The sequence below is a fragment of the Phyllopteryx taeniolatus genome, chromosome 14, assembly GCF_024500385.1.
Source record: "Phyllopteryx taeniolatus isolate TA_2022b chromosome 14, UOR_Ptae_1.2, whole genome shotgun sequence".
In the NCBI taxonomy this organism is placed as follows: Eukaryota; Metazoa; Chordata; class Actinopteri; order Syngnathiformes; family Syngnathidae; genus Phyllopteryx; species Phyllopteryx taeniolatus.
Genome location: NC_084515.1, coordinates 14004975 through 14019627, shown reverse-complemented (window position 1 = coordinate 14019627; position 14653 = coordinate 14004975). Strand labels below are relative to the sequence as shown.

Below are 14653 nucleotides of genomic sequence, written 5' to 3'. Positions count from 1 at the left end.
TCACACACACCACAGAGAATAGTGTTTTTAAAGAGCCTACAAAAAAACATGTTTGTAAAATAATGTGCTGAAAACATGAAAAATAAGGCTCGCCTTCAAGCTGCAGGAGTGTGTGGGTGTGTCCGCTGAAGGCACTGGAGACATCCCTTCACCTGTCAATCAAATAAGTTGGTTCATATGCGCTCTGTGTGTGTAGTTAGCTACTGGCCGAATAACGTGTGCCGCTGTGGTTGTGTCTTTTACGTGGGGGATCCACACACACACACACACACACAACAACACAGAGCTAGGCGCTGATGGTCCAGCGAGCTACTTATAACAACACTTCAGTGGAAATGCATTTTTCAGGCACAATTTGGTTGTGCTACAAATAGGCCAAGCTATTATTACTATGTAACTTGCAATTCCGGCAAATAACCATAGACGCACTTGTTAGCTATATAGTGGGGTAGGGCCTTATACCAGAAAGTATACGCCCCAGCCCAATGTCAGTCACAGGGCTAGTTTTTAGCCCCCACCCCAAGAAAAAAAAAACAGCCAACTGAGATGGTAAAACAAGTGTTTTAACCTGTAGCTTAACAATTCAGTGATAAATTGTTCTTTGTCTTTGCATTTTCAGCACTTTCCTTCAAACATTATTTCATTTATTTAGAAACAAAACAAATGACTCACCTTTAAATGATTGTGAAAAGCAAAGCCGCAAGCAACGCTGAACAGCCCCTCAAGAACCCTTTTTTCCCCATGGCAAATTCCCGGAACAATTGTCAGACCTTGAACCTATGCTCTGCCCACATTATATGGCGTAGACAAAATAAGCTCAGCAATTTAGCATCACCCATCTGCCCTGGATACTTGCTCCAGATTTGGGCTCAATTGGGCGTTTTCTCTAGTCTGAGTTTGTCAAGAACACGCTGGAGAATTTGTCTAAAATCAGAATCAGAATCATCTTTATTTGCCAAGTATGTCCAAAAACACACATGGAATTTGTCTCCGGTAGTTGGAGCCACTCTAGTATGACAATAGACAGTCAATTGACAGAGAACACTTTTGAGACAAAGACTGATAAAAACAGTCACTGAACTTCAAGGAATGTATGGAGTTTAAAGTGACTAGTTATAGATAATCTGGGACAATGTTGATTGTGCAAATGTTGCAGATACTCCTCAGTCAGTGTGCAAGTGGTGCAGATGCTACTCTGGCATGAGTGGCCAACTTCCTGCTAAATTTCAGGAATGGGTTGCTGAAACTTTTTCGTGCATCCTGTTATGACAGACACGCCCACGAAGTTTCGTTTCGACTGATGAAACTGATGTTGGGGGAAGATTTTTTTCCAACTTTCCAAAGGGTCATATAAAGTGAGTTTTGGGGAAGTTGAGAAGTTTCGTTTCGACTGATGAAACTGATGTTGGGGAAGATTTTTTTCCAACTTTCCAGAGGGTCATATAAAGTGAGTTTTGGGGAAGTTGAGAAGTTTCGTTTCGACTGATGAAACTGATGTTGGGGGAAGATTTTTTTCCAACTTTCCAAAGGGTCATATAAAGTGAGTTTTGGGGAAGTTGAGAAGTTTCGTTTCGACTGATGAAACTGATGTTGGGGAAGATTTTTTTCCAACTTTCCAGAGGGTCATATAAAGTGAGTTTTGGGGAAGTCGAGAAGTTCCGTTTCGACTGATGAAACTGATGTTGGGGGAGATTTTTCTAACTTTCCAGAGGGTCATATAAAGTGAGCTTTGGGGAAGTCGCGGTCCAGATCCCTACAATATTATTATGTATTTTATTTCTTGATCAAATTAATTGAAATGTTTCTAAAGGGATGGGAGAAACGCTCTCAGAATCTTCAGCACTCTTGCATTTTTAAGAATAAAGCTGCTCGGAGGAGTTTGATTGTGCCCTTCCCCAAGATGACGAAGCGTGAGATCTTCCAAGAAGAGCATTAGCATTATAAATGGATGACATGTGCCTCCCTCCGTTGCTTTGGTCTTAATGAGCGCGACCTGTAAATTGGTTGATGTCCATACTGTCATTGTTTTGTGCCTCAGTAGTTTAGAGTCAAACATTATTCCTCATTCTGGCTCATATCTCTGTTGTCAACACTTATGGCTCTCCCGGCCAGTGACGCATGGCCATTTTCTGTTTGCCGGAGTTCATTTAAGAGTCAAGGGTTTGGCAAGCGGCACTGGCGGTAACTCAAACATGTAAGTGACAAAGCTCCCTGCAGAATTACACCTTTCACCTGAAGTACCTACCTCCCTGGGATGGTGGATGCTTGAGTGCCTTCTACAGGAGCAAAAACTAACTTTGGAAAAACAAGACAATGCAATAATTGGCTCAACTGTGCAGCCCCTCATCTTGACATTCACAAAAAAGATTATTGGATTACCAGTTTGCTGCAAAATGTACTCATGTTTCACACAATGGATTTACATTTGATGAATTATAACTGTGTAATGGATATGCAGCTTGACAGAAGCTTTTAGAGGGAGTGTAAAAGGGGTTAAAATAAGTGAGGCAAAGTCCAAAGAAACGTTAATGTCATATGAACTATTATCGATTAACACTGTGCTGTATATTCCGTGTTTACCAACTATGGGGTGTCTAAAAATAATCTAAGTGATCTAAAAGGCTTGACTGATGTGTCTTTTCAATGTTACCAAAATGTAATTAGTGTAGCTTGAGAGGCTACATACACAAGGACATGCATACTGATTTAAGCGAAGGTTAAAAGCCTCTCTCTAACAGCATTGATGAAATTTATGTAAAACAAACAAAACAATAGCGGGTGCAGGATTTTGGGCAGCTTGGCACCACAACACGCCCCGTTAATGTAGTGCAAATGTATTAAAAGCCAAAGCCAAAATGACCCAGCCTCAGGCAGGTGGTTTTAACATCATCACTGCGAGGTGATGCCGCAGTCGGTCAATGTCCAAGCACTCTCGGTCACTCTCACACATTCGCACACCAGTGAAGACTCATTAGCCGGTTCATGAGGCTTGTGATGAAAGCAGCGGTAGGCAAAGGAGGGGTCGGCCAGCGAAACCCGGGGGCTGCCACAGATCCGACCGCTTTAATCAACTGCGGTGTGCGGTGTCCAATTAGCCGCCGAAAAAACAATCACAGCGCTGACTGCAGGAGCCACGCGGGCCTCTGGAATCAAACGTGCGGACGTGTGAATTTTAAGTCCGCTATGCCACAGAGTTTTGCGTTGGATGTTGTTGATCATCTGAAATTGACTCAATCTAATGTTTGCCAGCTAAAGAAACTGTTGTCGAAATCCAATTAGAACACAGACAGAAAGAGCGCAAACTTTTAACCATTTTAATTAAGTCGCATACGAAGCAAGCTAAAATGGACCTGAACTAGGATTGACGAGGAAGTGAAAGGAGTATACAGTGGTTGCCCAAGATGGTGAACTTGGAATGGGAAAACTTAAGGGTGTAAGGGCCAACCGAAAGGTTTGTGACATACCTCGGTTTTAAGGTCACGGTTCGGTTCACTTTGGGTAGCTACAGAAAGTCAGCAAAATCCAAAACGTAAAAGTAATTTTATTTTGTGTAAGCGCAAACAGATGTATTGAGATCCAGAATGCAACCAAAAAAAACTACAGTAAACTCTCCAATAAATAAACGATTTTCAAATAAAATTATGTATACAACAAAAAAATACATTTCATAATAGAAATCATCTTAAATGTTTTCTTTTTAAGAAAAGTGTTTCATAAAAACAAACCGTTTGTCGATTTAATCTCTGTGGACTTAAAAACAATAACATGACATCAGTTAAGACAGGGCTACAACCACAACGTTTTTGATAACATACATTCCTTCTGCTTCCCGAAAAAATTTAGAGATGTAATTAGCAATCCATAAAAAATTACTCATTAATTGATCATCTCTATAGTGCGTCAATGTAATAGAACAATGAAACTTCCGTTAAATTGGGGTGGTTGTTTCCATCTGCTGAAACGAGATTATCCATCCATCCATCCATCCATTTCCACTTATCCAAGGTCAGGTCACAGTGGCAGCAGCTCTAGCAGAACATTTTTGAAAAGATTTCCTCTTTAATTGCTAACAACCAGAAACTCTTTTTGTGTCATCTAAAAACTAAAAAAATTTAAAAAGAAAACTGGAATTTTTTAAAAATCAGTCATCGTGGTGACGAAAGCCATACCCACAGAAGAATGGGTGGGTTAGCAGTGGCTTTGAGGGAGCGCCACCAAATCTAAAAAGGCAGATTTTAGCAGCTGTAAAGAGTACCTCTATCCATCACCGGGAAACAGTTTTAAATTGTGAAAAAAAATGCATGTTGCCTTTAACTAATAAATACCTTAGATAGGCTTATTTACATGTTTTTGTGTGTTACTGGTCCTTTATGGGTTTGAGTACAGAGCGTAACAGTCATTTGAAATCAAAACCAGAAGAGGTCAGACTAGCCTGCCAAATGAGAACATGGCAAGGTTATTGTTTCAAATTTAATTTAATCAAATCATGACATGGTAAATACCTCCAGTCGGTACGAACTGAGGAATGATGCCGCATGCACAGCAGTGGGTCACTAGTGGTACGTACGCCAACGCCATTCACAAACATTCCTGTTTTCACCCTCAGCAAAAGGCCAGTAACACCGCCAGGCTCTTTAAAACATAAAAGGCAAGAGGAGCACGACACCAGTTGGGCAGATGAGTCAGTGAGTGTTAAGACACCAATGGCTCCATATCGTTTACGGTGACTCATGGATGCACTCAAACGCGCGGTGAGGGGGACTTTTGAACATTTTCAGCAGCTGCGACATTCGCACTTCTAAAAATGTGTGATATATACCTCCTAGACACCTTAACTTAGTTTAATTCAAGAAAGTCAATAGCCAATACTCCTTTCCTGCCAGCTGCAGCTCATGCCAACACTCCTTCCTTCCATAAAATCTACTTTTCATCTCCCTCGAGGATAACTGGCAGCTCAGGTAACACAGCAGTGATATCACTTTATAGATTACGGACATATATTTTGCTCATATTATCACCTCCTACTCTAATCTTGCCAGCTGTCATGTCACTTGTAGATCCCCTCAATTCCTCGATGGATTTACCCTCGATTAACCACTTTTTGCCTTGGCAAAATACTACTGACCTTAGTGGGATTTCCCAGACAATGACTGAAAGGGGGTAAATGGATTTGTATTGAAGAGCATGAAACAACAACAACAAAAAACACCCTTTTCCTCAAGGCCACCCACCCCCAGCTCCACCCCTATTTGTCATAGTCTCTCCTGTCCTGCAGTCAAGGGAGCCAGATGAGTGAGCAGTGGCTCATTTTTATTCGAGTGGACTGCCCCTCAAAACAGGCTAATGTCAGAGAGACAAAAAAATTGCGGGTGTAGTGAGTCCTTTAATTCTTAATTATTGGGGGATTTTGACAACTCCGGGGATTGATTTGGATTGTGAATGTTTTTTTTTTTTTTAATAAATGCTCCTTGCGGCTCCACAATTCATCGAATTGTAATAGTGATCGCGATTTTGGCTGCCACGATAAAATGAGCCTGATTTTACCTCTAAAATGTGGGCACTGCTGCATATGAAAAGTGCCTCATTTGCAGCAGTGCCCGCAACGTTGTCAGCCAGCCACCAGGGGGCGAATCCATGGTTAAGACTTCATTAAGCTCCTGCACTGCGCTCTGGTGCCAACTTTAAATTAAAAGCCTAAAATGGCATTGATGTCCAATGTAGTAATATATGAAGCTTATATTTTGAAGTTGGCCCTCTCAGCACGCTGGCGGAGAGGTGCCATGTCATAATAATCATAATAATTGTCCTTTTTCCCCCATAACTGATCAAGACTATCAAGTTCGAAGACAGCTATGCAAATCAATAGTCAAACAGTCAATATGTGGTGAGTACTTAACATATCTTGATGAATCTAAGCTAGTGTCTTAAAATAGCACAGGACAAAGTCTCAGTCTCAGAAACAAATGAGCTTTTTTTCCTCAGTGAAATGAATGTTTGTGTCACAGAGAAACAGATTACTGGCGACAACAACAGCACTGCATGTTGAAATTGCAGACAAAAAACAAAGATATTGAAAGGGTAAGAAACAAAATGAGCTCATCTCCAATTCAAATCTTGCATACAATCATAATGCATTTTGACCATGCGCCTGGAATCGCTCACGTCGCGTCACCGGCAGCAATTTTGTCTCTAGAGCCATCAAGCATAATTGGAATCAGACGGTTAAAAGCAGTTCAATACTGCAAAAGTGACAAGGCATTATGTTAATGGTCTTTTGAAGTGCTTGTTGCCAAGGTAGAATCAATCTCGGCCGCATCCCTGGAGGTCAGCGACCATACATAGCAATTAGCACAGTTCCGTGTGCACATATGTGAGTGTGTGTGGGTGTGTAAGCAGCAAGAATTAAATGTCAGATAGACTATCTAGCTCTATTTCAAATGGTAGCGCATCATTTCAAAAATTCACTGTAAAAAATACAAATAAATAAATAAATTCAGCCCAGAATGCCAAGCATACACACTTGCACACACTATATGCACATAGTAACTATGGTAGATTGACCCTATGCAAATGAAACCCCAATAAGTATGCTACTCCTGTCTCTATTATCTCTAAAGTGAATGCACTCGAGTGTCACATGACTGACACAGGGCTCATTGCACTGTTAAAATATATACAGTGGAACCTCAAAAGTTGATTTCCCATACGAAATTATGTAAAGTGAATTACTCAACATAACTAAATTGTAAAGGCAGGGTTTTAAGACATACAAGAATAAAGAGAAAACTAAATTAAATGGGCTAATATGTTATGTATATTATAGTATTGAATTATATTTATATAACAGCTGTGGGTAAGATTAAATTTTGTTTTAATTACTAAGTCCATTGCTACCATTGTACTGTGCAGCCAGACATTTCCGGTGTCGTACTATATTTGCGGTTCCACTGTTGTCATCGGGCGGCACGGTGGGAAAAAAAAGATTTCCATCATCACAAACTTCCTCACTAGTCACTTTATGGCGGCATCGTAAAAAAAGCCACAGGAAAAGTGGGGTTTGGATGTTCACTGAGCGGACGTTTTTGAGGTTTCAGCGGCCTAACAAGTATCAAACCTGATGGCGGTCTTCTCAGTGGCATCCGCCTCATCCTTCAGGGGGAGCTCATCCGCCAGAATCTCCTCAGGACTCCTGGTGTCATTCTGGGGGGGCTTCTGCTCTTTGCCTTGGATGCCCATCCCTGCCGTGATGGCGTTCCATAAAGCACTCTGGGACTTTGAGCCTGCAAATACAAAAAAAAAAAAAGAGGCATTATACTGTATGTGTGTGTTGCTGTAAAAAGGGAGCTTAGTTTGTATAATGGTGGGTCGCCAGTACACAAAAATAGCAATGAAGCTGTCTCACTTGAAGGGCCTGAAGAAGCATTCCAATGCTGCCATCATGTGGGTAAGTAATGTAACACAGCTAGTGACACTAAATGACACTGGAAAATACAGTATGTATCAAACATATAAAAAAAAAAATTCTCATTTGGATTAGAAATGTTTATTTTTAAGTATGAGATGTGGGTTAGAAATCTTGTTTTACACTAATTGCATACTATAACTCTCAAATGGAAAATCACAGTCCTTTATAGCATATTCTTCCTAACCTTTATTGAAACAAGGCTCCCATTTTACAGAAGAAAAAGCTCATGGCACACCACCAAACAAATAAATAAATAAATAAATAAAATTAAATAAAAACTATAATAATCTCGTCTCACTTTACTCACAAATGGACTTACTCAGTGTGAAATGCTGGCCGGTTTGATTGAGCATAAAGCTGATATAGTCGCTGGAAGTCTCGACGTATTCTCTTATATGAATGGCAGCAGGTGGATACACAGGTTTACTGTACCTTCTGCCATCTAATGGAAGAGCAGGTAATTGTTCTGCCTTTCTCTCCATGTCACTAGAGCAAATGTCTTCATGTATCTCTAATATTTTACAGTGTATTAAACATTTTCAAATCTGGCAAGGAAACACCTTTGGTAACTTGACGCAAAATGGTGTCCAAATGTCTCACCACTAACATGAGATTTCAACTAGCGAATCAAAGCTAATGATAAACATTATAAACACTGTAAATACATTCACAAAAGATATCTAATCATTATACTAAAATGCACAACACAATAGAGAGGATGTAAAGAAGTTTGGGAAGATGAAAATCCTACATATAGGCATACCGTAATGTTTGCAGGTATTGCTAAAGTAATAAATATGGACAGTGTATGGTTGCACATACTGTAATAGATATGGTATATTGATTGCACATGATAAAGTATAGTGATGTGGTCACCTCACAGAGAGTGAAGAGCTGTACTCAAATGAATGATTATACAGTTCATACACTTACGTGCAAAATTGGCCTGCGGTCGACTTGTGCTTCCGCCATCTTCGTTCGCCACTGGAAGGAATAAAAATAAAAATGGTTAAAGCCAAGTGATTACACCCTGGTAGGAGCAGGGGGAAAATGAATGAAACGCATCAGGAACTTGACAAAGATGTGCAACGTCATTGCAAATGTGATATAATTATATAGCCATGTACTTCGGTTTAAAGGATCTTACAGTGACAGATCATTGGGGAAAACTAAATGGCTGCACTTTAATGTCCTTGTATGTCTTTTTTCCCAAATCTTAACCCACTCTGGAGCAGCTCTGACCAGAGACTTAAGTTACCATGGTGATGTGGATTGCTGGAAAGTGAGCCAGCTTTGTACAAAGACAAAGTACACCTGAACTCTCAGGTTTATTACAACATATTCCCAGGCAATTTCAGTGTCTTTGGAAAAGGGGTATTGCATATTCTTAGCAAGGGGCAGTGAGCTGTGTTTTATGTTGTGTCATCTTCCTAGGATGAAAATCAGAGTGAGAGCAGCAAAAACAAAAAAAGAAAAAGAACAAAAAAGTCAAATCCCGCATTTCGTTTTGTGAGACAATGTAGGGGAAATGTGTACAGTATATAAGGATATCAATGCATGTGTACGGTTCGCCTTAAATAAGTTATGTGCGCAATACAGTGCTCAAATGCCTATAGTGTGAGCCATGTGTGTGAATAAGGTGTGCCTGTGTTTAAAATACAGTAAACCTTTCCTTCTGTGTCTCTGTTATGCGGACCCACAAACGTCACAAAACCGAGTGAGACGGGAACCTATTGGACAATTTCGACACCGGACAGTGTTCTGGCGGACTAAATAGTTAGCCCAGTAGCTTGCGGACCAGTGTCTGCGTCATCCAAAAAGTTACCGCCTCCCTCGGTTTTGTGTCGTGTGTTGGTCCACATAACAGCGGTCTAGCAGGCTAGTAAGCTAGCAAGTGGACCGGCAGCCAGGTCGTCTGGAATGACTTCGCTCAGCCCTTATTAAGTGGGGGGCAGACTCATGTCAGAAAGTCTGGCTTGGTTTAACCACGCCCACAAAATCCAGACAACTCAAATGGTGAAAAAGAGTTTAATGCTATATCTCAACAATTCAGTACTAAATTGTTCTCAGTGTTTGCAGTTTATCTTCAAAAATATGAAATATATTTAGAAACATCACTTTACAGGGTCTTTAAACGTTTGCTTCAGATTGTATTTCGTAGCATCATTTGACTCACTAGTCTATAGATCAAACGGTTATCATGGTTAAATTGCTGGACTTGTACAAGTTTGTAAACCCATTACTGATGTGGAAAAAAGCAAAGTATAGGTTTGGAAAGCACCCCTCCAAAGTCCCCTGTATGGAGTTGTACCCCACTCTCAACTACCATTAGTTTTAAAACTGAAGTCTTGGATTTGAGTCCTACCATATGCAATTGCGGCTTAGGAAACTTTAAATTGTGTCCTAATAGCGACAGAGGGTACTCCTGGCGTCCTCTGTGGTTGAACCCCATCTCCAAGCGTGGCCCACTGCAGGACATAAATCCTGGGTGGACCTGACCATCTGCAGTCTAAAACCAGATGAAAGAGGGGGCAACATCCTCTCCTTGGGGAGGGATAAACAACCAGGTGGTAAATTTAACTTACAACTGATAGAGACATCATTGCAATTGATTTCTAAGAACATTAACATAATCCACAGGTATAAAAATGTTTCTGGGACTAATATAGCTAGTTATGTTTTTGCTGTCTGGCATCTCTCTGCACCCTTGACAAGGTCCTTTAGATACAGGAAAGACTAATTGGAGAATGAACCTCAATAAACTTAAGGTTGTGAGGTAGCCTTGTACTTGTATCATTTCTGGCGGTCACTCGAGTCTTCATTTCATTGGAGCAATGAGGATCTCAAACTGAAATGTGCATGTGTTGTGAAGAATACATTATTTTCATTTTGACGCATAATCGTGCTTTTTCTAACAACGATCATTCACCATAATAAAAATGACAAGGAGAAGAGCTTGCAACCATAATGTAGTTACAAGATAAGATAAGGGTCAGCACAGCTTCTTCTTTGGTACCTTGACTTACTTTACCTTGAGAAATGAGCCATTGTTTGGTGCTTTATTATTTTTTTTCCTTGTGTTGCAATCTAAAACATTTATTACAAGTGAGCTTCAGATACGCTGCCACAAACACATTTTTTTTTAAAGGAACGCGATAGTTACAGATGCACTTTCTGATGTTTGTTGAACGATACAGTCAAGCACACAAATAAAATAATGAGAACACTTGCAGGGAGCTACAGTAGGCCAAAGCTTACATCCAGACACCCACAGAAACTAGCTGCCCATGTTCCTGGTCTCCCTCACGGGGCTTTGCCCTCTGTTGTTGTGACTTCTAGCTTTGCTAGCTATGCCTACACAATGAAAGTCCATCTTCCCTTTGGATAATTCACCGGTGTGGCCGCTTTTGAGCGCTTCGTTGTCTGCCGTGAGTGCGTGAACATCACGCAGAGAAAGACAAAAGAGTGGTGGTGTGTGGGGGTGGGTTTGACTACACAGGGACCTCAGGCTGGCAAGACGATTTTGTAGTGCCTTGTTGTTTGCTGTGAGTGCACATCACACAGAAAAGGACAGAAGAGCGAGGGGGGGGAAACTTTAATTGTCCGGCTTGACAGGCAGCGTGTGAATGGGGGCCTCTTTTGAGGGCCTCACTGTCACAGCCAGGAAAAGCGCCGTAACGACTCAGTGGGATATACATTCCTGCCACCAGAGGCTTTAAGCAGATGTATTTTTACAGCTCAAACACGTAAGAATGAGTAGGCATAAGCGAAATACTAGAAGTAGCATCAATTTTCCTGGTCATAATAGGTATTTGATCGACAGTGGACATTTAAGTGGGGCGTCATTTCACAAAACGTTTGAGAGAGGAGAAAAGAGCTTGATTTTTCACAATTTTTAAGCCTCATTTTATATACTTGGTAATTTTTTTATTTTAACCATTCAAATTTGGCAGTTTTGTTAACAACACTTCTCTGTGGTGTATACAATCTAGAAGTTCACATTACAGGGACTTTAAGATGTTAAAAATGGGTTTGTGTGTACCCAGAGGTTTACTTCTTGTTATATTCATATGTGAAACAAAACTGGCTCACTAAAAAACTTTAATAAAAAAAGAAAGATTAGAAACTGTCAGTAACACAGAAAAACATCTGGTTTGTCTTTACCCTGACAGGCTAAGGGTGAAGGTGAAATGTGTTTACAGAACTGTGTATCATCAATAGAGACACTGCGGCTCTAACGAGCTCTGCTCGCGACAGAGCACCACAGTTGGGAGTCCAAACATCAGTGGCTAGGCTCCACATTTAATAGAGCACTGGACGTGAGGGGCATTGAGGGAGCGGTGCTTCAGGTGGTGATTGGGGAACTCAACCGTCTGCACCGAGAACCCCGGCCCGGCGAAGCCATTGATTGTGATTCTTCTAGGTTGGCATGACAACTGGCCATGCTTGCCGAGAGCGTGGCATTGAATTATAGATCGCATGTGACAAGAGCGGATTTTGAGACTTACTCCCATGCAAATGGAAAGTCAATTTACTAGAGCTCAAACTCTCAGGGTTGTGTTTTTGGCTTCAATGAGGGACACCAGGAGATTATTTCAGGACAGATTGCATATCTTCTTTCTGAGTAATCTTGGACCATAAGATCATCTTCAAGAATTGGAGACAATCAAAACGGATGCTTAGACCAGCAATTCCCAACCAGTGCACCATGTGCCTTGAGAGATTATTGGGTGCAACGGCAAATGTTTAAATTTCACTTCAAGTTTTCTGTCTCTTCCCTATCAAACCTCATTCTGTCCATCTGCGATTTTCAATAAATGTCCATCATAATAAGTTACCACAGACGCAGTACATGAAACACAGAAAAACTCCTCCTGCATAAAAAGGTACAGAGATCCTCCATTCTGCATTACTAAACACGACAGGTTTAAAAATAATAATAATTTTTAAATTAAGAAAAAATGAATAAAAACTACTTCATTGGTACAAAAACCGTTTTCACTACAAATGATGTATCTACGCAGCTATGCTAGCGACATTTAGAACAATTACAGTCAACGCTCTTCCACTAGATGTCAGAAGGTATGCAATTAACTAATGCATCCTCTTTTTGTGATTTGTGTTGTTGTTGTAGTTTGGTGGTGAGAATGTGTGAAAATATGAGTCTTGGTTCAACGGAGTTTGGAAACAAATGGATGAAGTGTTTTCAAAAGTGTGGCACAGTGAGTAAGGTTGTCCCGATACAATATTTTCACTTCCGATACGACACCGATATTGCAGCCTGGAGTATTGCAGTCCTTGAGATGCAGATATTGATCCGATATCAGCAGGAATCATACATACTTTTATGACTTGTTTTGTTTTAGGGAATGTTACAAACGGGTTCAATATCGCTATTGCGATATTAGCCATTCGAACTGAGGACTCTGCATCTTTTTGCACAATTGTTGTTTTTTGTCAAGGTCTTTATGTCTCCAAAGTGTTCTGTAAATTGACTGTTGTACTAGAGCGGCTCCAACTACCGGAGACAAATTCCTTGTGTGTTTTGGACATACTTGGCAAATAAAGATGATTCTGATTCTGAATAAATGAAAATCTGAAAAAAATTACCAATAAATGCAACAAAAAAATATTCTAAAGCAGGGGTGACAAACTCAAATTCACAGTGGGCCAAAATTAAAAATTGGGACAACCCTGCGGGTCAAACTCAATATTTAATGGGAAAAAAAAAAAAATAAAAAAATAAAAAATCACTGCGATGTCCATGTTTCCCTTCGCCCCAGAAATGTAGCGTTAAAGTTTATCATATGACAACAAACTTAAATTTTGCTTAAACACTGAATCTGTAATAAACAAACTTCAACATTATAAACAGGAGAAATCAAATTTGTGATAAAAGACAGTGGCATTTGTTTGTTGTTTTGTATTTAAATAGAGAACATGAATTCTTCTGTCTCTCCATCTTCTATTTATCTATCCCCAACTACCTTTTTTGATGTAAACCTTTTTTTCCCAAAGGCCAACAACAAAACAACCCCAAAAAATAAAAATCCAAACTTCAAACTACAGTCCCTGCCTAGGAGTTGATAGAGCATTAAAAAAAATTTTTTTTTTAAATCAATGTTATATTCTTTGTTACAGCCACGTTGCTCCGCACACGACAAACAGGTCTGTCTTTTACTTTAGTGAACAGACAAACTGCCTCCCACCTGTCATGGAAGTTAACAGTTTTCCATCTTTCGTTTGGCCATTTTTGGGAAGGGGAAGTGTAAATTTGCTCGAGGAGACTGGTAGAATAGTTGCTAACGACTGCAACAGAAAGGGAAGGGGTGCTCGCCGGTCTCGACTGATGAGCCAACAAACACACTAGCAAAGCCTTCTTGGATTTGTAATATTAGGGGCGCATGGGCTATATACTGGCGGGCCAGCTCTAATACACATTTGATTTGGTCTCGCGGGCCAAATATAATTACATCGTGGGCCAAATTTGGCCCCCGGGCCTGAGTTTGACATATACGTTCTAAAGAGTTAAATAACCATTGTTTAATTTAAACATAAGCATATTATACAATTGAATAAAATACATTTACAAATAAATCAAACAAATACAAATTATACTTTAGACTTAATCAGGTAGGCACAACATACAGAATGAAATTTTGTTGCATTTGGCTCAGGACAACACTGGGAACATAAACTTGAAAATGTAATGAATAAAATAAAAAAATGCTCACGCATTTTATTTCTAGCTTATATACTTCTGCAGCAGTAATTTAAAAATGCATAAAGTTGGATTTCTCTGCTGGAAAGAGGCAGTGGAGCAGCGTCTGGAATGGACTTCTTGTATCAGAGTGCTTGTATCGGACATTTTAGTCCATTCCGATATAAGCCGATACTCGTTTGTGTGCTGATATGGGAACATTATCCGATAAATAGCTGATCGGGACACCCCTAACAGTAAGGCTAAAATGGCCTCACCCTCAAACCAAACACACAACAAAGTGAGTTTTTGCAGCCCATTTTGTGGCGTTTCCACACTGGTAGGATGACTTAAAAACCTATAACATTGGCTGAGTAGGTTTTAAAAATATGTGGTCTTCATTTTTCTCAAGCTGCTGCACCTGCCCTCATCATCATCTAGCTATGCAGTGAGGAACCTCTCATTTAAAAAACCTTGAAGTCGTAACA

General features: G+C 40.2%; 1 protein-coding gene across 3 annotated transcripts in view; it reads right to left on the bottom strand.

The window, feature by feature from the left end:
- Positions 1–14653, bottom strand: part of pde1cb (phosphodiesterase 1C, calmodulin-dependent b) — a 96501-nt gene that overhangs the window by 63750 nt on the left and 18098 nt on the right. For all 3 annotated transcript variants that reach the window (XR_009791818.1, XM_061797846.1, XM_061797847.1), the window contains exons 2-3: positions 8399–8449; positions 7115–7280 (exon numbers count right to left, since the gene is read on the bottom strand). Coding sequence is in view for 2 of the 3 variants with exons in the window: in XM_061797846.1 (XP_061653830.1) it covers positions 7115–7280; positions 8399–8449 (217 nt within the window). In the remaining variant the exon portion in view is untranslated. The remainder of the gene's footprint in view (positions 1–7114; positions 7281–8398; positions 8450–14653) is intronic.